Raw genomic sequence first — 24,833 nt, 5'->3', positions numbered from 1 at the left:
TTACATCAAGGGACAGTGAATGAAATCCAGGCCATTGTTCCCCAGGGCAATGCCTCCATCACCATGTTATTTTTTGATTTCACAGTTGCACATCAGGATGTTCGTTTCCAAGTAGACAGGGGAGTGACTGTTTCCCTGGTGTACTTAGCAACATATGCTCGTCTGTGTTACCCAGCTTTGGGCCCACCTTCCCATAAGATGGTTCTATATGGTGACAACTCAGTTCCCCTTGAGGTATTGCACAAGTACGGCAGTATACTAGAAGATTACATGACCGATAACGCTGTTTGTTGACAGTAATCACTTGGCTGGCAAATTTTTTGGTTTGGATGCCTTCTTATTGTTTGGGTTCTCCATCATGGATGAAGTTTATGTCGTCTCAGAAACGGTTCCCTTCCACAAACTTGATGACCTTTGTGCCTCTTTCACATCTTTGTTAGAACCTCATCTGAGGTGCGCCACCAGTTTCGGGTGCATATTTCTCTACATCCAAATGCAGTACATCGTTTCTGTCAGTTATATTCACTTCTGGTCTCCCTGTCGTTGGTGGTTAAGCTTGAACTCAATCGGCTTCACGAAGATGTGAGTAACTGAACCTGTTAAAACTAGTGCTTGGGTCGCATCCCTGGTGGTGGTTAAGAAAGCAAATGGCTCCCTCCGGCTCCGTGGAAATTTTGGGATGACAATCAATTCCCATGCTTATGTGGAAACATACCCCATACCACTTCTGGAGGACCTCCTCACAATGCTTGTTGGTGGTGAGTATTTTTCTGAGATCGACCTTGCCAATGCTTATTTACAAATCCCATTGGATGAGGAAGCAAAATGCATTATGGTCATCAGTACAGCCTTCTGCTTGTACAAATACAAATGTTTGCCCTTGGGATCTTTGCCATTCTGGCAGTCTTCCAGAGACACCTGGAACAGTTTGAAGCATGTACATTCCAGATTGTACCATTTGCGTGGATGACTTATTAGTTACAGGTGCTATGCGCCAAGACTATCTGCACAACTCTGTGCCCTTTTTACTATGATGCAGGGCTCAAGTGCCACCTACACAAATACCGGTTTTTTCAGGAGCAAGTGGAATTCCTCAGATGCTTACTCAACAAAGATGGGATTCAGTCCCCCACAACAACGCTGTAGCTACCACATCCCAAGAACCTCATGAGTTGTAGGCTTTTTAGGGTAAAGTGATTTATTATTTCAAGTCATTCCCACAAACAGCCCACATTATGCACCCAATTTCTTGCAGAAGAAGGGCGTTCAGTTCCAGTAGTCGGCTGCCTGTGAGCATGCTTTCACCCAATTGAAGCACATGTTATGGTCAGCCCCCTGCCATATGCCCTTTTCTCCATGACGTACCGCTATGGCATTAAACAGCTGTTTACCCCTCCTTTTCACCCATCCTCGAATGGCGGCAGGGAACAGATGGTGCAGGCATTTCAACAACAAATGTTGAAAGCAGTGAGCTCATCCACCACCGCAGCGGCACTCACAATGTTCCTGAGTACCTACAGGACCACCCCTGCCCATGATCACAGCCTGGCAGAGTTCCTCCTTGGGTGGCAGCCTCATTATCTCCTTCACCTCTTGACACCAAAGCCCACGGAACCCCAGATCTGACATGCTGGAAGGTACCCTCCAGATTCAGTGGTATGGGCCTGTTCATATGGAGCAAAACCTTTGTAGGTGCCAACTACAGCAGTGGCCATGTGACAGCTGATACTCTGAGCATTGGCAAACCAACCATCTCCATTTCCATCTACTGACTGCACCACAGATGGGTCACTCAGAGTTTGAGTGCCTGTCATAGCATATTCCTCAACCACATACGTACAATTTGTGCTCCAGGACACCATCAGTAGTTCCTGTGGACGCAAGTATGGTGCCTGAGACCTCACCTCAGCATCCATCTGCCCAACAGTAGTCTCCCATACCTCCATTCTCCAGCACATTGCTTGACAACCCATATTCCTTCTCCCAGTTGGCTGGCTGCTGTGCCAGACACCAACTGTGTCAATGACTCACCTTGCAAAACATCGCCCAGGGATCTTCAGGCCCTATGCGCCCATTTTGGAGGGTAGGGATCTGGTATCCTGGCATGACGAGTCTAAAAGCGCACCAGACACATCGACCTAGACAAAAACTGCTAGGCAGCGTTCCTAATATTTGTGGGGGCTGCTGTCGCTGCATCAGCACTAGGTGTGGGCCACTCCCCATGCACCAGACTACTTGGACACATGGCTTCAATATAAAGACCTCAGTCATGTTCCGACAGCATCTCATATTGTTCATTGCACTCAGCGTTGCTTGGTTCTTGATACTTCTATGTTTAGGCCCTTGATTCAGTTCACACTCCAAGTTGTCATTCTGGTGTGTTGCCTTTGTTCTTTGTCCATCATTGTTGTTGTCTTTCCATGGTTTTCAGCGACTCATCATCGACATCCTTGGTTGGTCGGCCAGTGTCTTCTGGTTGTGTCAAGTTCTGGTTACTGCATTAATTATGAAAAATTCTATACCCTCACACTCTCCATATATACGTAAAAGTCAAAATTTCCTTATGCAATGTAATTAACATGTTAGTAATATGTAGTTTTAGTTTAAATACTAATCCAGGAACACCACAAATGAGAAATAAAATCAACTGCTGCTTGCTGCTCCTGTTGGTTGCCATTGCCATAAAAGATGGCTGCCCTTGTAAACATCCAAAGTTCGATTATTGTACCTCGCTGGATCTAAGACGCTTAAATTAATTATTTTCCTTGTCTATGATGTTTGCCAAGTGTCAATTTGTTTCTTCCATGTCTAGAATGATTGCAAAAACGTGGCACCAAAGGAAAAAAGTGCAGTGTTTAATTCAAGAATAAGAATTTTTTTTCACATACACACATATCCAAGAAGTTGGTACCTAAAACATGATTGTGAAGTCTAAAGTATACCTCTTCACATTACAGCCCTACAGTCACCTCTACAACTCTTCCCTTCCTGTTCTCCAAGATCCATTCTTTCATCATTAATATTGCCAAGCAGTAATCCATCCTTATGCCTCCACCTTCCTATCCGCCAACACTCAAGCTTTTTCCATTTCACCAACAGACAAAGGGTGTTATTAGGAAAGAGACATGTATCAAGCTATCAGGCATCATCCAACTGGGAACTAATTACATGTGGGGTCCGACAAGGTTCCATTTTGGGGCCCGTACTTTTTCTTGTGTATGTCAATGACCTTTCATCAGTAATATTACCAGATGCCAAGTTTGTTTTGTTTGCCGATGATACAAACATTGCAATAAATAGCAAATCAAGTGCAGTCTTAGAAAGATCAGCCAATAAAATATTTGTGGACATTAATCACTGGTTCCTAGCCAATTCTTTGTCACTAAACTTTGAAAAAACACACTACATGCAGTTCAGAACTTGTAAGGGGTGTCCCAAGAGTATATGTCTAACATACGATGACAAGAAGATAGAAGAAGTGGACAGTGTTAAATTCTTGGGATTACAGCTTGATAATAAATTCAACTGGGAGGAGCACACCACAGAACTGCTGAAGCGTCTTAACAAATCTCTGTTTGCAATGCGAATTTTGTCAGACATAGGGGATATAAAAATGAAAAAGCTGGCATACTATGCTTACTTTCAGTCCATAATGTCATATGGGATTATTTTTTGGGGTAATTAATCAAGCCAAGCTAAAGTTTTCCGGGCACAAAAACGTGCAATGAGAGTTATATGTGGTGTGAACTCAAGAACATCCTGCAGAAGCCTGTTTAGGGAACTAGGGATACTAACTACTGCTTCCCAATATATTTATTCCTTAATGAAATTTGTCAATAAAAATACATCACTTTTTCAAACCAACAGCTCAATTCATGGAATCAATACTAGAAATAAGAATAATCTTCACAAGGATTTAAAGTCACTTAGTCTTGTACAAAAAGGTGTGCATTATTCAGGAACACACATTTTCAATAACTTGCCAGCAGCCATAAAAAGCTTAACAACCAATGAAATTCAGTTTAAGAGAAGCCTAAAGGATTTATTGGAGGCCAACTCCTTCTACTCCATTGATGAATTTCTTAGTAAAACCAACTGATTTGTATATAAGTATAACATAACTTCTGCACAATTTCAGTGCAGTAATGTGTTCATTGGAAATTTGTATGTGTGTGTGTGTGTGTGTGTGTGTGTGTGTGTGTGTGTGTGTGTTAGTATAATCTAACTTCTGCACCATTTCAGTGCAGTAATGTGTTCATTGTAAATAAGTATTACAGTAGTTGTATTACCTTATAAATAAATAAAAAACTTTTTATTTTAAATTCAGTGCATTAGTATTTGTAAAATGACTCTTAGTGTTCATTAAAAAATGACGATCATTCCACTTGGGACCTATGGAATGGTACATTAGCTTATTTGTTTTAGTTGTAAATATTTGTCACGTATTGTTGTTTTTCTGACATGTTCCACATCCTGGAGGACCTCCTCACTACGGATCAAATGGAATGAAAGTAAATCTAATCTAATCTAATCTAATGCCTCCACCTTCCTATCCACCAACACTCAAGCTTTTTCCATTTCACCAACAGACCTTCCCAGGGCAGGTCCTACAAGTTTTAGTAAAGTGCTTCTATTTAATATCAGTGTGTTATATCATGTTTTAAATGTATTCTTGATGTTTTCAATTTAGCTTTTTATTATTCCTGTTTTAAATTAAAAACGAAGAAAATCAAGTTTCTTTTATTATGAAACTGTCTATTAATTCCACCTTTACATTTTTTAAAAAATTCTCTTGTAAATATCTCACTTTTTAATTTAGTGATTTTTTCGTATAAAGGCTATGTGTCCCTTGGCTGAAGATCGAGCTGAATGTACCGCTGCCAATGCATCCACTGCCCAAATGAGAATAGAGTGATGAAATAACAAAAAAGGAAAAAATGTAAAGCATGTGTCCAATGCTATTTTACAGCTGAAAAATAACATGCTAAACAGGCAGGTTAGCTCCCTACAGATGAGAACAGATGTAAGTCATTCTCTCCATAAATAGCTAAAAAAGCAGCATTTGCTTACACAATGCTGTTAACAAATTATTTTTAGATTAGATGTACTTTCCATGCCAATTGATCCACTATAAAGAGACTGTCCAGGATGGAGGACATATCAGAAAACAATAATACACAATAAATGTTTATAATTAAAATATTAGATATGATAATGTACCTTCCACAGATCCCAAGTGAAATGATCGTCATGGATCTCGAATGAGTCAAAAAATTTTAAACATATTATCATTTAAAAAAGTAATAAATACTACCAAATTGAAAAATCATTTTGCAACACTTTTTTACACTGATCACATTACTGCTCTGAATTTGTACAGAAGTCTGATATTATTAGTAACACACACACATATTTGTTGATTCTAATAAGAAATTCATCAATGGAGTAGAAGGAGTTGGCCACTAATAAATTCTTTATGTTCCTTTCAAACTGAGATTTGTGGTTGTTAAGCTTTTTATGGCTACTGGCAAGTTATTGTTATATCCCTCTATGCTTGACAACATTTGCATACTGCAAAATGAAAATAATAGGAATACATTTAAAACATGATATAAAATACTGATCTTAAAAGGAAGTACTTCCCTGTCACTAAACCTGGATGTTGGGTCCCATAGTGCTCAGAGCCATTTGAACCACTAAACTTGGAAAGACTTACACTGGGAAAGTCGTCTATTGAAGGAGAGAAATGTTGGGCACTGAGTATGGTAGGAGGGTGGGGCTATAAGGATTGAGAACTGATGGGTTGTATTGATGAAGAAGAAATGGATGTTGGAAAACAGGAATTGAGGAGTCTTTGGGAGTGTCAGTAAGACCGTAATTTGAAGGGGTGTACTTTACACCTCTTTCCTGCACTGTTATTTCATTTTCTTCGCCCCTTATGTTTGGGGTGTGGGCTGTAAATGATACATAAATTCTGGACTTCAGCCAAGAGCTTTTAAAAAATATAACGAAGATGAAAACAAATACTAATAAAACTGAATAGTGTACAAATGGATTAAAAATCTATAAAAAGGATTAATTTTGTTGGTGTTTACATAAAAATGTTAAGACTGTTGTATTTTTTAAATTAAAATCATAGTACTAAAAGAAAAAGAAAACAAAAATAGTTGTATAATTTAGAAACACAGTGCAGAAATGTGGCATTCCCCTTAGAAACTGCACTACACTTTCAGTTAAAATATGAAGGACCTGCACTGGGAGAAAAGGATTTGAGGAGAGAAAAATGTGTTCTACTTGGTTGAGAGGTATGGATGGATAAATATAGGGGTTGTTATGTAGAAAAATTTGGAGTAGTGTGTAAGTGTTCAGGTGGAAAGCGGGGAAGACAGAAGGTGAGGAGGAGTGTGGTGTGGTTAGGGCAGTAGTATAAAGAGGGATGGGAAGGGTGGAGATGGAAAGGGAAAGACAGGCAGGAGCCCTGATGTCGAGTGGGTTGTATGATCAAGAGTTATAGTTGGCAGTATGGATAAATATTGAGATGGGCCTCATTGTCTGAGAGATATAGCATCATACTGAGATTGGTGATGAGAGGGTAAACAACAGGGTTACAGAATCGAATTTGCAGAGCTGCCCGATGTGGGTGAGGAGAGGTCTGTCTGTCTGGGCGATACAGCTGGTTAAAGTTACATTGGGATAGGAGATGGAGTGTATGTGTAAGTATAAGTGTAGTGGCAGCATGGATGTGTTTGTATTGTTGTAGCAGCATACCGAGATTGGTGATGAGGGGGAGACAAAAGGGTTACAGAATCGAATTTGCGGAGCTGTCCAATGTGGGTGAGGAGAGGAGGGAATATGATGAGATGATAGAAGATCCACACTGAGGAGGTAAACGAATGTTGAAAGTGAAGTGGAGTGCATGAAATTCAGGATCTGGAAGGACTTATTGACCTTCGGTGGGGCGAATATCCATGCAAAATTTGCATAGGAGGGGATGGGTTGTATCAAAGTTTTGTAGGTGTGGAGGATAGTGGAGTGGTGGAATCCTGGTCTAGTTTTAGTCTACTGTGGGCTTTCTGTTGGATGGTCAATAGGTAAGATTTCCATGTTAGTTGCTGTTCAGGGATTATTCCGAGGTATTTTAGTATGTTAGTTAACTGAGTGGGATGGCCATAAATGGTAAGGTAAAACTCATGGAGACAGGAGGTGTTGGTAGTTCGTCCTGTAATGTTGTCTCGGTTTTTTAGGGGTTGACCCTGAGGAGTCGCTAGCTGCACAAGAAACTGAACTGTTTGAGGAGTGTTTGGAGCTATTGTTGCTGTTTCTGGAGTGTAAGGTAGAAAGTAAAGAAACCAGCGTTATCAGCATACTGAAGCAGGTGGACTGGCGAAGATGGTTTGGGCATTTCAGCAGTGCATGCTTTACTGTTCACAATCATGTTCTCAAAACAAACTTCACGAATATGTGTGTATGTCGAAATAAGATATCGATACTTGACGTAAACATTGTACTGTATTTCGTTGCTGATGGATTTTTGCATACATTTTAGACTTCAAAGGAACATTATGACAATTGATAAGCAACACAGATGTGTAAAATAATTGATTCAAGGCTCTGTTGTGTTTTAAACCCACTGTGGTAATATAATCGAACTATGGATGTTTACCAGTGGAGCTAACCAATAGAAGCATAAAGTAGCAGTTGATTTCATTTCGCGTTTTAGTAGCTTTTGGAATAGTATTTAATGTAAAGCTCATCTTCGTCAGATATGTATTACTAATTTGTTAATTAAATTGCATGAGCAAAAGTTAGCTTTCAGCTATTTATGGAGAGTAAGTTTTATACACATTTTCGTATTCCATAGTGAATACTATAGTAGTTTGCAGTGAAATTTGCGGATGTGACTGGCGAGACAGTCCATAAACAATTTCTAGTAGTCAGGAATGAAAACACAATTCACAATATTTCTCTAACCTACCTTTACTTTACACAGTTCTGGCGCAGATTAAGTGTTTTTTAAATGTGTGTGTGTATTGATGATGTATTTTAGATGTGGAAATACTGTAAATGGCATTTTTGACAAGTAATTAGGTTACACGGATATTTTTGAGTACTGCTAAGATGGACGTTACACAGTAAGTGGCTCATTAATTTTAATGATTGCTTATTGAAGAAGAGGGGAAGGGCTACGAACCACAGTTGGGCTAGTTCCACTGCCTTGGATTTTTCATCATTAGGACAAATGAGCTGGTCCCACCGTATTGGATTTTACTTGGCTGTATTTAATGACCTCTAAAATACAAGGCTGTGATTGGCTGGAGAGGGGAAAGTTTCAAATTTTTCACTAGCAGGTGTCCCAGCGACAGCTGTAATTATGTACAGATAAATTGCCACATGTCGCATATTATTTGATTTATTTGACTAGGTTCGCTCAACGTGAGTTTCTTCAGACATTTATTGCCTTGGTGGCAACACGTTAGTGCACCAGTTTGCACCATCTTCAACACTAAGTCCAAAAACGTACAGTATGAAAGAAAAATCAGCTTACGTGGTTGCACAACTGGTTGTGTGTGCCAATGAATTATTCGCACTGTGTGCTACCGTCACGTTTAGCATTTGGAGGAAAGGAGTCCTCTGCTGCGCATTCTACATCACTGTTGCCTACTGAAGACTCAGTGGTTCTCGTCCTCACAGGCTCATCAAATGTAATGTTACGTTGTCCCAGTATGAAGTCAACAGAATGTCTTCCGCAAACATTCAAATGGTCCGAATAATGCGCGGAAATGGCGATTTCGTTATGTAAAGCTGGTACACTGTGACCACTGAAGGAAAGATTCTACTGTCAGAATTTTTGTACTGCTGCACTCGTAAAATTGTTGTAGTGGCTGCCATGTCCATTTTCACCTCCGGTATAAGTACAATTAGTAGCTATTCGTGCATAGCTCACTTTAATGTTGCTGCTATCTGTATGCCTGGTCCACCCAATGGATTAGACGGCTTGTAACACGGAAACCAGTTCTGCATGCCGTTTTCATCAAAATTACAGTGTCTTAGCAAATGCTATGAACATCATTCTGTCAGCAGAAGTATCGTGCCAACGGAAATATTGGACTCTGTTCTTGTGAAAATATTAGCACTCGCTGAGCGTGGAAGGGAGACACTAGAAAAAAAAAATTCACCAATAATTCCTAAAAACAGCGATTGGCTACCTCAAACCTGACTACTGACCATTCAGTCCTCTCAAGAAAATCTGCAAAGTTCAATTGGCAAATCCTAATGGAGTTGATCACTGAAAAGCAAGTCGCCCTTCCGAAAACTAAATTGAAAACAGGTTAAATTTGCACAGGCAGAATTCTGCTGCATGACTCTCTCGACTGCACGGATTACCTATAACACGAAACGAAACGACTAACCATATTCCAGTGCAAAAAGTTTTATTCTATTTGCACTCAAGAGCAGCAAGTGTTACTGACCACACTATCAGACCGCGATTTCTGTAACCGAAAAACTTTCTGAAACATCCCCGACGCTGCGCTCTGGTGCAGCCTCACTTAGTAGGGGTAGCGCGTATCGGCCAAGCAAACAGCAGAAAACAAATCTGCTCCATCAGGTAAAGCCAAGTCAGTCGTTACAAACAATACTTTCATGAAATGTGTCTGAGACACCTTTCAAGAGAAGCATATAACCGAAATCGCCTGGCTAGATTATGGGAGGCTGTCGAGACGAAACGTCACAGAATGCGGTCTAAGGAGATAGTTTTGCTATATGACGACAGCCCAACTCATTCTTCTCAGGACACGGTTACACATGTTCTCTGGGCTCTCAAATTTTACCTCAGCCGTCCCCCTTATTCTCCTGACATGGCATACCCAGTGACGTCTTGCTCTTTCTTCTGGGTGGCAGGCAATTCCAGGATGATGACGAGGTCATTTTCAAGGTAAAACTTTTTCTGAACTAGGGCCGGTTTAAGGTGACATAGGGCCCCTATCTACATCTACATCATACTCCGCAAGCCGCCTAATGGTGTGTGAGAGGGTATTTTAGGTAACACTATCTGATCCCTCCAACCCTGTTCCACTCAATAATATTGCGTGTGAAGAATGATTGTCAGTAAGCCTCTGTATTGGCTCTAATTTCTCGAATTTTCTCCTCAAGGTCAATACGCGAGATGTATGTGGGGGGAAGTAATATGTTTTCCGACTCCTCCTGAAAAGTGTTGTCCCGAAATTTCAATAGTAAATCTCTCCGCGATGCACAGCCCCTCTCTCGTAACGTCTGCCAGTGGAGTTTGTTTAGCATCTCCATAACGCTCTCCGCCAGTTAAACGACCCCATGACGAAACGCGCTGCTCTTCGTTGGATCTTCTGTATGTGCTCTTTCAGTCCTACCTGATAGGGATCCCACACAGATGAACAATAATCAACAATCGGGCGAACAAGCGCCTTATAAGCCACTTCTTTCGTGGGTGAGCTACATTTCCTTAAGATTCTTCCGATAAATCTGGGTCTGGTATCTGCTTTTCCCATTATCTGTTTTATGTGGTCATTCCACTTAAGGTCGCTCTGGATAGTTACGCCTAGATATTCTACGGCACAAGCTGTCTCCAGCTGTTTGTCGTCAATAGTGTAGCTGTAGAGTAGTGGATTTCTTTTCCTATGTCTGTGCAATATGTTACATTTATTTACGTTCACAGTCAACTGCCAGAGCCTGCATCATTCATCAATTCTCTGCAGGTCGTTCTGCAAATTCTTACTATCTTCTGGCGTTGCTACGTTGGCACGGACAACTGCATCATCTGCGAACAGCCTTAAACAGCATCCAACACTTTCTGCTAGGCCATTTATATATATTGGAAACTGCAACGGTCCTATCACACTTCCCTGTGGTACTCCGGATATTACCTTTACATCTGTAGATTTTGCCGGCTTTCTCAAACATATTTGAAAAGGTTGTGTTCAAGCGTTTCCTTAAGCATCTGATTGCAAATAATATATTGTTGTAGTCACAGTTTGGATTTCTTAAGGGTTCTGATATAGAGAAAGCTATTTACACTTGCATTGAGAATGTACTTAACTAATTAGATAATACATTAGAGGCTACTGGCATTTTCTGTGTCCTGTCAAAAGCCTTTCACTGTGTGAACCACAGCATTCTATTAAGTAAATTAGAATATTATGGTGTCACTGGAAATGCTGCGAAATGGTTTTAAGTCTTATCTATCTAACAGGAAACAAAGGGTGTTGCTGCGAAATATCTGTGCAGTAAGCAGTCAGTCTTCATCTGACTGGGAATTAGTTACATGTGTTCCTCAGGGTTCCATCTTGGGTCCATTGCTTTTTCTTGTGTACATTAATGACCTCTCATCAGTTACATCACCATATGCTAAGTTTGTTTTGTTTGCAGATGATACAAACATTGCAGTAAGTAGCAAGTCAAGTACAGATTTAGAAATAGCTGTCAATCAAATTTTCACTGACATTAATAAGTGGTTTAAAGTTAATTCACTGTCAATAAACTTAGAGAGGACCCACTATAAGCAGTTCAGAACTTGTAAGAGATTTGCTTCCAGTATGTGTATAACAAATGATGACATGCAGATCAAAGAGGTTGACTGTGTTAAATTTCGGGGATTACAACTCGATAATAAATTCAGTTGGGAAGGGCATACCACAGAATTACTTAAGCGCCTAAACAAGTTTGTATTTGCCGTGAGAATGATGTCAGATGTAGGAGATATTAATAAAAAAAACTTGCATACTTCGCTTACTTTCATTCTATTATATCATATGGAATCATATACTGGGGCAACTCATCAAACCGAGCAAAAGTTTTTAGGGTTCCAAAGCGTGTGATAAGATTCATTTGTGGCGTAAATTCAAGAACATCATGTAGAAACCAGTTCAAGGAACTTTGTATTCTAACCACTGCTTCTCAGTGTATTTATTCCTTAATGAAATTTGTTGCAAGTAATACATCTCTATTTCCAACCAATAGCTCAATACATAGTATCAATACTAGGAATAAGAACAATCTACATAAAGACCTAAAATCACTTACCTTGGTCCAAAAGGGGTCCAATATTAAGGAACACACATTTTTCAATAAATTTCCGGCAACCATTAAAAACTTGGTTTCAGATAAAGCACGGTTTAAACAGAGTTTGAAAGAATTTTTGACATGCAACTCCTTCTGCTCCATAGAAGAATATCTTAAAAGAGACTGTTAAGCCAGATTAAGCAAAAATATCTGTTGGATTTCAGTTTTGACAACACTTGGTCACAACAGTGAAGATTAGGTATTTTGTGCGTGATAAATTTATTAATAGTGCATAACAGTGTTTCATTCCGACAGCGTGTTAATTCTGTAAACATTAGCTGTTCCAGTGTACCGCATTGTATTCACCTATTTCGACAACCTCCCGACAAATGATCAGGGTAGTAAGTATTATATTCCAATGTTTTATGTTTTTACGTTATGCTTTCTGACATGTTCCACACCTACGAGAATCATCTCATTTGTTGGGTCTATGGAACGAAAACTGAATCTAATCTAATCTAATCTAGTTACGTTAATAGCGACGTGTTGAGTTCTTTCTGCAAGAAAGTCTTGAATCCAATCGCAAGTCTACTCCGATACTCCGTAAGCTCGTATTTTTTTCATTAAACGGCAATGCGGGGCGGTGTCAAATGCCTTACTGAAATCAAGGAACACGGCATAAACCTGAGCACCGTTGTAAATTGCGCTGTGGATCTCATGGAGAAACAGAGCGAGCTGAGTTTCGCAGGTTCTCTGTTTGCGGAATCCATGTTGATTCTTATAAAGGAGATGTTCATTTACCAAGAACGTCATATTCTTGAGCATAAAACATGTTCCATAATTCTGCAACAGATTGACGTCAACGATATAGGTCTATAATTGTGTGTATCTGTCTTACGGCCTTTCTTAAAAACGGGAGTGACCTGCGCTTTTTTCCAGTCGTTAGGTACCCTTCGTTGCTCGAGCGATCTACGACTGCATTCAGCAATGCATGCCATTTTTTCTAGGAAAGTATTATTTTAGTTCCATATTACAGTGCAATGGGCTTAACAGCCCATGCATCCTAGTTGCTGACATGAACAATACACAGAAGAATTGAAAAGAAAACTGAGAATGTCTTACATGACGATAAGTTTGGCTTTAGGCTTAAGGCACTAGAGAGGCAATTCTGCCGTTGCTGTTGGTAAGAGAAGCAAGACACGTTCACAGGCTTTGTCGACCTGGAAAAACGTTCGACAAGATGCTCGAAATTCTGAGAAAAGTAGGGGTAAACTATAGCGGAAGACGGATAACGTACAAGATGTACAAGAGGCAAGAGGGAACAGTAATAGAGAAAGACCAATGACGAAGTGCTTGGATTGAAAAGGATGTAAGAGAGAGATGCAGTTTTTCACCTCTACTGTTCACTCTATATATCGAAGAAGTAATGACAGAAATATAAGAAGCTTCGAAAGTGAGATTAAAATTTCGGGGGAAAGGACATCAGTGATATGATTCGTTGATGACATTGCTATCTTCAGCGAAAGTGAAGAAGAGTTATAGGATCTGTTGAATCGAATGAACAGTCTAATGACAACAGAATATGGACTGAGAGTAAATCGAAGAAAGACGAAGGTAATAAAAAGTGGCAGAAACGAGAACAGCGAGAAACATCATGATTGGTGATCACGAAGTAGATGTAGTTGAGGAATTTTCCTACCTAGGCATCAAAATAACTAATGACGGACGGGGCAAGGAGGACAAAAAGCAGACTAGCAATGGTAAAAAGAGAATTCCTGACCAGCAGAAGTCTACTGGTATCAAATATAGGCCTTAATTGGAAGAAGAAATTTCTGAGAATGTACGTTAGGAGTACAGCATTGTACGACAGTGAAACATGGACTGTGGGAAAACCGGAACGGAACCGAATCGGAGCATTTGAGATGTCGTGCTACAGAAGAATGTTGAAAATAGGTAGATTGAAAATAAGTCGACTGATAACGTAAGGAGCGAGGAGGCTCTCCGTAGAATAAGGGAGGACAGAAATATATGGAAAACACTAACAAGAAGAAGGGACAGTACAGTAGAACATCTACGTATTACGACGTCACGGAATAATATCCATAGTACTGTAGGGAGCTGTACAGGGTGAACACTGTAGATGAAGATAGAGTTCGGAACAGATACAGGAAACAATTTAGGACGTAGGTAGCAAGTGTGCTACTCTGAGATGAAGGAGAGGAACTCGTGGTGGGCCGCATCAAACCAGTTAGAAGACTGGTGACTCAAAAAAAAGTAAAGATAACGTTAAATAAAATTTTATTTCACTACATCTACACGTACACTATGTGATCAAAAGTATCCGGACACCTGGATGAAAATGACTTACTAGTTCGTGGCGCCCTCCATCGGTAATGCCGGAATTCAATATGGTGTTGGCGTACCCTTAGCCTTGATGACAGCTTCCACTCCCGCAGTCATACGTTCAACCACGTCCTGGAAGGTTTCTTGGTGAATGGTAGCCCATTCTTCACAGAGTGTTGCACTGAGGAGAGGTATCAATGTCGGTCGGTGAGGCCTGGCACGAAGTCGGCGTTCCAAACATTCCAAAGGTATTCTACAGGATTCAGGTCAGGACTCTGTGCAGGCCAGTTCATTACAGGGATTTTATTGTCGTGTAACCTCTTCGCCACAGGCCGTGCATTATGAACAGGTGCTGGATCGTGTTGAAAGATGCAATCGCCATCACCGAATCGCTCTTCAACAGTGGGAAGCAAGAAGGTGCTTAAAACATTAGTGCAGGTCTGTGATGTGATAGAGCCACGCAAAACAACAAGGGATGCAACCCCCTCCATGAAAAACAAGACCATACCATAACACCACCGCCTCCGAATTTTACTGTTGGCCTGGATAGGTGCTGGCCGATGTCGTTCACCGGGCATTCGCCATATCCACACCCTGCCATCGGATCAACACATTGTGTACTGTGATTGGTCACTCCACACAACGTTTTTCCACTGTTCAATCGTCCGATGTTTACGCTCCTTACACCAGCGAGGCGCTGTTTGGCATTTACCGGCGTGATGTGTGGCTTACGAGCAGCTGCTCCACCAAGAAATCCAAGTTTTATCACCTCCCGCCTAACTGTTATAGTACTTGCAGTGGATCCTGATGCAGTTTGGAATTCCTGTGTAATGGTCTGGATAGATGTGTGCCTATTACACATTACGACTCTCTTCAGCTTTTAGCGGTCTCTGTCAGTCAACAGACGAGGTCGTCCTGTATTCTTTTGTGCTGTACGTGTCCCTTCAGGTTTCCACTTCACTATCACATCGGAAACAGTGGACCTAGGGATGTTTAGGAGTGTGGAAATCTCCCAACAGACGTATGACACAACTGACACCCAGTCACCTAACCACGTTCCAAGTCCATGAGTTCTGTGGGGCACTCCATTCTGCTTTCTCCCACGATGTTTAATGACTATTTAGGTCTCTGATGAGTACCTGGCAGTAGGTGACAGCAGAATGCACCTACTATGAAAAACGTATTTTTTGGGGGTCTCCGGATACTTTTGATCACAGAGTGTATTATAAAAATGGATGTTCGTATGTGCGCGCTATATGTGTGTGTGTGTGTGTGTGTGTGTGCGTGTGTGTGTGTGTGTATGTTTGTGCATGTTCCACATCTCCTCCTAAACCACTCGACCGGTTTCAGCCAAACTTGGAACAGCTTACTTGCTGGCAGGCAACAACAACCTACTTCTCATAGTCTGCGAGATATGACGACATAAGCGCTGAGGTGCATAAAAGAATGCCACGTCATGAGTGAAGTTTTTATACATTTTCTCTTTAGTAATAATACGCTCCTACATTCGAGTCAATTTAAGGAAATCCCTGACGTTTGGCAGCGCTTTTGACAGCTTTCAACTTCGAAACGCAAACGGCTGTAGGCGAGAAATATAGCCCTCTACAGAGCTTTGAAGAGGTGTTGCCGCAGAGACGTTTATGAGCTCGCGTTGTAGACACCTGAAGTATCTGCTTCCAGCGTACAGAAACCGTCCGGGATACTTTAGTTATATACTTGTACATACGACTGTTTATAATTTCAAAGGTGTTTTCGGGAATACACAGAAAAGAAGTTTTTTCGATATTACACTACAAATACAGTTAATTTTTTGTTTTCCTTTATAAAAGAAAGTCGGAAAAATAAATACCCGGGCAATGCCGATTTTGTCAGCTAGTTAAGCGATAACATGAGCTATGCGCCTTGATTTTTGCACCTATATCTGACCAATAAAAGCAACATCACTCAAGACACTAAAACTAACCGTCACAGCGGACTCTTATTAGCTTCATTCACACAGCGAAGAAAAATCAGTGCTAGTGGATACATCTCCCCTAAAATAAAACCGAAAAAATTGATGGTACGTACAAAGGCCCGGCATGCTCTGACACTGTCCAAGTGACCAGCGTGCTTTTACTGTTGTTTCCACTAAATGATAGAATAAGGTTAGCATTATTCCAGAATATTACTCAGCTCGAATTACGGGCAAGTATTGGGTACTGATAGTTGCCTGACGTTTTTGTGCTGTCCATGTTATAGATTATTACAGGTCATTTTAAAACGTAATGTGCATCGTACTAAAATCTGGTAACCCGTAGGCTTCCGGTTGGATCAAAGTTTCGAGACATACTCCGCGACACAGAGGACCCTTCCGGATAGCCGAGCGTGTTAACGAGCAGCTTCCACGAATCGGGGAGGTGAGAGTGCCCTGGAGTGAATTCACCTCCCGGGATACTATAAGAGATGGTGAGCTGTCCTCCTGGATGTGTTTTTTTGGTGGTTTTCCACAGCCAGTCAGGTAAACACTGGACTGGTACCTACTTACCGACTCAGATACAGGCTTCGCAAATATTTCGAAAACGTCCTCACACTTGAACATGAGACTAACTCTAGACGCAGACAGATGGGAAACACAGATTCCTTCCCAGGGGGAGTGGTGACATCAGGAAGGGCACCCAACTTCCAAATGTCGCCAACATTTGCCAAAAACCGCATATCAATGCCGAGCCCGTAGGGAAACGGGACGAAGGCGATGAAGAAGAAGAGTCCAGGGACGTTGAGGCACTTCTGGTACCGTTACAGTCCTCTGGCAACCTCGATGTCACTGTGTCTTCAGATGCATAACATCTGGCCAATTCGTCCTCGTTAGAGGTTGAATACAAAAAAGTGATGCGTTCGCGAATCGATGTGCGGAAGGCGATGTCGAACTGGTCTGACGGCTGCCCCTTTACGCCATAGCAACAGGTAAATGGTGCTGCCCTGTGCTGAGCCAGCAAGAGGTGCCTCGCCTGTTGGACGAATCCAAAGAGGGTGGGTTTCATGGTCGTTGAGAACACAATCATTACCCAGGTGAAGGATCCCCTCAGGCAAATAGCAGACAGTTCGAAAAAGAATGCCAGAGTGCACTTGAAGTGCTTGCCGAGAGATCTCATCCCAGATGTGGAGGGGGCTCTGTCGGTGGCTATTGAAGGCACTGGGTGTAACCAATTGTAAAGAGTAGCTCATGTCGGCACGAATAACACTTGCTGCCTAGATTCTGAGGCCATCCTCGATTCCTCTGGAAGGTCGTCTGAATTGGTGAAGACAGCTAGCCTTGCCCACAAGTTAGAAACACGGCTCTCTACCTGCACCATCGTACCCAGAAACGATCACGGTCCTGTGGTTGCAGCCGACTTAGAACTGTAAACCAGAGGCTCAGGCGATTCTGCGTCAATCTCGGATGCGATTTCCTCGACCTACGCCGGCCGTTGTGGCCGAGCGGTTCTAGGCGCTTCAGTCTGGAACCGCGCGACCGCTACGGTCGCAGGTTCGAATCCTGCCTCGGGCATGGATGTGTGTGATGTTCTTAGGTTAGTTATGTTTAAGTAGTTCTAACTTCTAGGGGACTGATGACCTCAGATGTTAAGTCCCATAGAGCTCAGAGCCATTTGAACCTCGACCTACGCTACCGATTGAAGAATTGCAGGGTCCCCGTCAATAGGTCACAGTAGTGCTGCACACAAGCAGCTGCTACTGGGGCAACACATCACGTGCGACGTGCACACACGGTTCTTTTAGATTTGAGGAACTCCTACTTAGCGACAGTGATGAGTTGCCTGCCGGAAACGCGGAGGGATCAGTAACATTATACTTAGAGAAGGACTTTTGTTCTTGCAGATCGAAAAGGAAGAATAATATACAACATTAATAAACTGTCGGAGTATCCACGGTAAGATCCCAGAATTATTAGAGGTAATAATTCCCTCATAATATCAGTGACAGAAAGCTGCCTGAAACAAGAAGTGAATAACAACGGAATTCTGAACTGCGATTGGAATGTATATCGAAAGGACAGGCTACACGCCAACGGCGGTTGAGTATTTATTGCCTTAAGGACCCCTATAATATCTAGCGAGGTTATCACAGCATCCAAATGTGAAATAATGTAGGTAAAGGTAAGCAGTAAAGGTAGGCTAAACATGGTAATCAGATGCTTTTATAGACCGCCTGACTTAGGAGCCTTAGTGACAGAACGCTTCATGAAAACCATGAATACCAAAAGTACGTATCCCGACCATGAGGGAGACTTCAATCTGACAAGTATAGAAATCAAGCTATTAAAACTGCTGCTTGGGACAGGGATAGGTGTGGGATCGTTCTGAATATCATATCTGAAAATTACTTCGACCAGAAACTACAGCCTCGTTAGTGTAATGTCTTAAACCTCCTAATACGTAATATAGACCAGACCTTTCGAAATTGTTAGTGTAGAGAAGGCCATTAGAGATCATAAGGCTGTTAAAGTATCACTGAATATAGGCATTACATGAAACGTTAAGGAAACTAGGAAAACGTTTTTACTTAGGAAGAGTAATATCAAACACATTACAAAGTATTTGAGTGCTCAACAACAAAACTTCAGCTCTGAGGACGAAGGTGTAGAGCTAAAGTGAAAAAAATTCAAAGGCATTTTTCAATAAGTAGGTACTGAGCAACATTGTGAGGGACTGCAAAGACCCACCATGGGATAAGAACCGCGATAGAAAGTTGCAACGAAAGTAAAGAGTGCTTCATCACAGATTTAAACGAAATCAGCTGACAAACAAAAGTAGGACGAAGTCAAAACGAGCGTAAAGAACACAGTGCGAAAAACTTCCAATGAATTCGGAAGTAAAGTTTTGTCGACCGATCTGACAAAATTCTAAGAAGTTTTTGTCTTACGTCAAGTTAGTAAGCGGAATGAACTAATCTGTTCTGTCAATCAGTGGTCGTAATGGAAGATGACAGAGAGAAGGCCGAATTACTGGGGTCAGTATTCCGAATTGTTTCACGGCTGACGATTGTGATTCGGTTCCTCTTTTCAATCATCTCACGAACGCCGAAATGTGACTGTGGAACAGAAAATAAACTAAAATAGCTCGTTGTCACTTGTGTAAAGGCACACATTCCGGATGAAATATCTTTGAGCTTCTACAGATATTACGCGAACGAAATTACTCTCCCTGTAGCAACAGCATATCGTAGGTCGCTGGAACAACGAAGGATACCAAGCGATTGGAAAAAACACATGTCATTTCCGTTTTCATGAAGGTTCATCGAACAGATGCACATAATTAAAGGCCTATATCGGAAATGTCAGTCTGCTGTAGAATTATGAAACGTGATTCTAGAGAACGAAAATCTCCTCTACAAGAGCCGACATGGATTCCGGGGAGAGAGATCTTTGGAAGCACAGATCTCTCTGTTCGTCCATAAACTCTAGAGCTCCCAGACACTGACGCGCAGGTTCATGCCGTGTTCCTTGACTTCTAGAAGGCATTCGATACACTGTACTGTTATTTAGTGCGTTTAGTGAACAAAGTACGAACTTTCCTAGTATTGGACGAGATTTGTTCCTTCAGTTCGTTATTCTACAATGGATGAAATCAACAGATCTAAAGGTAATTTCTGGACTGTCCTAAGGGAATATTACAGGGCGATTACTATTTACAGTATACTGTATACAAATGATCTAGAGCAGTATTTGTCAATCGCCGCGTCGCGACGCATTGGTATGGCACGAATACACATCATGTGTCGCGAGATTCTTAATGCAGATAAAATATCTAGAACATAAAACAAAGTTCACCATATATTTTCTTGGAACAACCCATTATTTCACGGGATTATACGAATTTAAACATGTATTATGTCATAATAATTATATATTTTTTGCGTTCGACTCTGGAACGTACGATCGCTCATTCCATAAATAATCTTCACAAAAGAATCCCATTTTTTGCGGCGTGCGGTATCTGTGACCCTTTGTGGGAGCGGCCGTTGTTATCTTTGTCTCTCCGGCGGCATTTTCAGCTCCGTCAGTAAAAAATGTCGGTGGATACTCAAAGCGTATTTCTAGAAATCCTGTATTATTCCTGTTTCAGTTCGCTGCAGAAGGTGTTAGGGGCATAAAACAGATATTTTTTTTCGTGGTTAGGTCAGTCTAATGAACAACATTACATCAGTATTTACTTAATTTGCAGACTAATAATAGTTGCTATTAGGAGTAGCATGTTATTAGGTTGGTTAGTACCTCCAAGTACACGTGGCAAGAGCAAGTCATCAATCCTTGGTTTCCCCTGCTCAGCGTGTCATGTGTTGAAGTATGGACGTGTGGACGCAAAAAGGAGAGTCTATAGTGACAGGCGTAGTTCACTTAGTGGTGCAATTATGTCTGTGTAGAAAACATCCGGCAGTAAATTATATGATGTGTTTGTGGGTAGACTGTTAGGTGCAGAGAAAAAACAACTAACACACTGAAGTGGGTACATCTTAAGGTGGCAACGATCACAATATCTGCACTTACACCCGTAACTCCCTGTACATACAGGGCGGTAAGAAGCGGTCTGAAAAGCTTGTAAGGATGTTCCAATATAGGTTTCGGTGAGAAATAACTGTTAATGAAAAAATCGATACGTAACGCGTAACGCCGTTTCCGAGTCAATTAGCATTGAAGCTAGCCAACCAGGCTGTTGTGTGCGCAAATTCAAGAAACCTGCCAGAAATAGTAAATTGGCAGTTGTTCTCATAGCGTAGATGGTAGCGCATGAGACTGTTCAGCCCTTGGCTCGGGTTAGATCGTTACTAACATCTCAAATCCAGTTTTTGTATCGGTATCTCGTTCGGCTTGCGGAAACCAAACGAAGGACACGTTTGGCGACACCGTACCCAGCGGGCCGCTTGAATCTGCGTGCGCAGCGTCTTGATTGGCTAACTTCAGTGATAATTAATTCGGAAATGGCGCAACGTGTCGAACTTTTTTCTTAACAGGCATTTCTCAGCAAAACCTACCCTTAGCCACCCTTACAAGCTTTTCAGACTGCTTCTGACCGCCCTGTATACGACGGCCGACATCAACTTCCCAGTCGTTTTATCTTTTGGTAACAAGAATATTATAACATCCTTATTTGATAATCAGCCGCCGCGTGCCTTTTGTTTCGCTGATGGGTAAAATTTTGTAATACATTCCGTAATTTTGTGCGATTGTTAGTTGTTAGCGTGCTCTTTTCATTATGAACAGATTTGTAACAAGGAAAAAGAAAGCCTTAGATGTCGATAGCTCTTCTCATCTGAGGAGATTGAAAATGAATATATCAGTATTCTGGAAAACAGAAATCGATCCGTCTTCGTCATCTACTAACCGGAAAAACATAAATCCAGGCTCAAACGATGTCCAACATAATTGCTACTAGAAAGAAGAATAAACTCGTACAAATTTTGGATTTACGTGAACAGGTGTGGGTGGAAAGCACGTGAACAGGTGTGGGTGGAAAGCACACACCTAAATGTTTGGTGTGTGGCACAGTGTTGTCAAGTGAGTTAGTGGTACGTAACAAACTGAAATGCATTTGGAACGCAACCACCACAGCGTATTTCAGAAACCGCGAGAGTACTTTCAGCGCCTGATAATTCCATTCAAGTATTTTCCGTCACGACGGAGAAACGTTTAATGCTCTATAACTGTTCTTTTGGCATCATTTAAAATTTCTGGAACGACGAGCTTATTTTAGCGACATGTAAAGAAACTGTTGCTACTATGTTGAGGCCAGAAGTAGTTGAGCAGATTTCGAAAGTACCTCTGACAAATGATACAGTTCATCGGCACGTTATGGGCATGTCAGCTGATATTCAGAGTAATGCTACAGAAAACTTAACAAACACGCAGTTTGCACAACAGTTATTTGAAAACATTAACATTTACGGGAAAGCTCAATTATTATGTTTTGTGAGATTTCTTTTACGGATCAGAAATTATTGATCGACATCTGTTTTGTCGAGAACTGGGGACAATAAACGCTGGAGCTGATGTAATTGCCGCTGTTGACAATTTCTTTCAAGATACTGGACTCGAGTGACTGCATTGCTACATGTACTGATAGCCACTGGCACCCAGACTCAGAAGCAAAGCGAGCCACACCCCCGCCCACCCCCGTCTTTAGCTCTCAGCGGAACGAAAAAGGTATACTGTAGTCAGGTGCTTTTCTTTCAAGATAATGGTTTAAAAGTCGGTATAAAGCAGGTTTTTAAGAGGTTTCAAACTGAAACTTTTTTATGGCTACTTACTAGTCGCCATCTGCCTTCAAAATATTAAAAATACTCCATACCCACAAGTGTATCCCTCCTTCCCCCCAAGACAAACTACAGTGAAAATGTGCTTAATTCATTAGACAAAAAATTGCAGGCTACTGGTATATTTTGTGATCTGTCAAAGGCATTTGACTGTGTAAATCACAATATCCTTTTAAGTAAATTAGAATATTATAGTGTAACGGGAAATGCTGCAAAATGGTTCAAATCTTATATCTCTGACAGGAAACAAAGGGTGTTGTTAGGAAAGAGACATGTATCAAGCTATCAGTCATCATCCAACTGGGATCTAATTACATGTGGGGTCCCACAAGGTTCCATCTTGGGCCCCTTACTTTTTCTTGTGTATATCAATGACCTTCCATCGGTAACATTACCAGATGCCAAGTTCGTTTTGTTTGCCGATGATACAAACATTGCAATAAATAGCATATCAAGTGTAGTCTTAGAAAGAACAGCTAATATAATATTTTTGGACATTAACCACTGTCTCCTAGCCCATTCCTTGTCACTAAACTTTGAAAAAACACACTACATGCAGTTCAGAACTTGTAAGGGGTGTCCCACGAGTATATGTCTAACGTACGATGACAAGAAGATAGAAGAAGTGGACAGTGTTAAATTCTTGGGATTACAGCTTGATAATAAATTCAACTGGGAGGAGCACACCACAGAACTGCTGAAGCGTCTTAACAAATCTCCGTTTGCAATGCGAATATTGTCAGACATAGGGGATATAAAAATGAAAAAGCTGGCATACTATGCTTACTTTCAGTCCATAATGTCATATGGGATTATTTTTTGCGGTAATTCATCAAGCCAAGCTAAATTTTTCCGGGCACAAAAACGTGCAGTAAGAGTTATATGTGGTGTGAACTCAAGAACATCCTGCAGAAGCCTGTTTAGGGAACTAGGTATACTAACTACTGCTTCCCAATATATTTATTCCTTAATGAAATTTGTCATTAAAAATATATCACTTTTTCGAACCAACAGCTCAATTCATGGAATCAATACTAGAAATAAGAATAATCTTCACAAGGATTTAAAGTCACTTAATCTTGTACAAAAAGGCGTGCATTATTCAGGAACACACATTTTCAATAACTTGCCAGCAGCCATAAAAAGCTTCACAACCAATGAAATTCAGTTTAAGAGAAGCCTAAAGGATTTATTGGTGGCCACCTCCTTCTACTCCATTGATGAATTTCTCAGTAAAACCAACTGATATAATATATGTTCATTGTGCTTGACAGTGCCGGTAAGGCAGTCACACCTGATTTTTTCCTTTCTGCCATGTGATCTGGTTTCTCGAATAGAAGAGCTGTCGATATGAACAAAATCCTGTTCTTATATTACTGTGGAAAATAAACGTTCAGCTCCACTAATTGATAAAAGATTATCTGTGGCTGTGTACAAGTAAGGCTTTAAAAGCTTTCAGTTCAAGAATATCAGTGTTGGACATCTTGTTTCTAACCAAAGGCATTAGCCCAAATCACAGACCAGGGATCTGCAACACTATTTAAGGTCAGTCTTGTTCTGACACTATTTGGTGGCTGTGCTCTTCTCCATTTGAAGCAGTTTCTCCTACGATAAAAGTAGGAATAGCAGCGATCTGACTATTTTCGTTTTGCTCCTTTTGGATACGTACCTTGAAACGTAGGTGGCCGAGGGGCGGCTTGGCATAGGGGATGGCGAAATAGGCGAGGCAGCAGGCGAGCCTGACGGGCGCGACGCGGCCCCCGTGCCGCAGCGCCACCACGCCGTCGTCGCCTCCTCCGTCCCCGCTGCCGCCCACCGCCTCGGGAGCCGCTCTCGCGCTCGCAGCCACCACCAGTAGCAGCAGCAGCCGCCGCCACAACATTCTCGCTCCCAATTTTCACACACACTGGCCACTCTCGCCATTTTCATGCATCCGCTAGCCGCACAGGAAGCGTTGTGCTCCGGTGCCTCCGTTTTTTATTGTTCCATCACCGGAACATCACTTGGCTCGTATGTCCTCTATACAGACACCCATTACACCCAGATGGCAATAACTAGCTAATGACCAAATACGTAAACTCTCACTTGGCGACAGAATATACGGAACGAATCCTCTTATACTTTTTATATTTTTACGTTTACCCTGCAATGTACCACTTGCTTTCTTCTTA

The 24,833-nt window shown here is 41.4% G+C and overlaps 1 protein-coding gene across 1 annotated transcript in view; it reads right to left on the bottom strand.

The window, feature by feature from the left end:
• The window catches only part of LOC126235083 (juvenile hormone esterase-like), a 173,798-nt gene extending 149,203 nt beyond the window's left edge, over positions 1 to 24,595 (bottom strand). The window contains exons 1-2 of the mRNA XM_049943816.1: positions 24,570 to 24,595; positions 24,332 to 24,452 (exon numbers count right to left, since the gene is read on the bottom strand). Coding sequence (XP_049799773.1) covers positions 24,332 to 24,452; positions 24,570 to 24,595 — 147 coding nt within the window. The remainder of the gene's footprint in view (positions 1 to 24,331; positions 24,453 to 24,569) is intronic.
• Positions 24,596 to 24,833: the final 238 nt, after the last annotated feature.

Source organism: Schistocerca nitens, chromosome 2, assembly GCF_023898315.1.
Source record: "Schistocerca nitens isolate TAMUIC-IGC-003100 chromosome 2, iqSchNite1.1, whole genome shotgun sequence".
Classification (NCBI taxonomy): Eukaryota; Metazoa; Arthropoda; class Insecta; order Orthoptera; family Acrididae; genus Schistocerca; species Schistocerca nitens.
The sequence above is the reverse complement of the archived record's forward strand: the minus strand, read 5'-3'. Positions and strand labels throughout refer to the sequence as shown.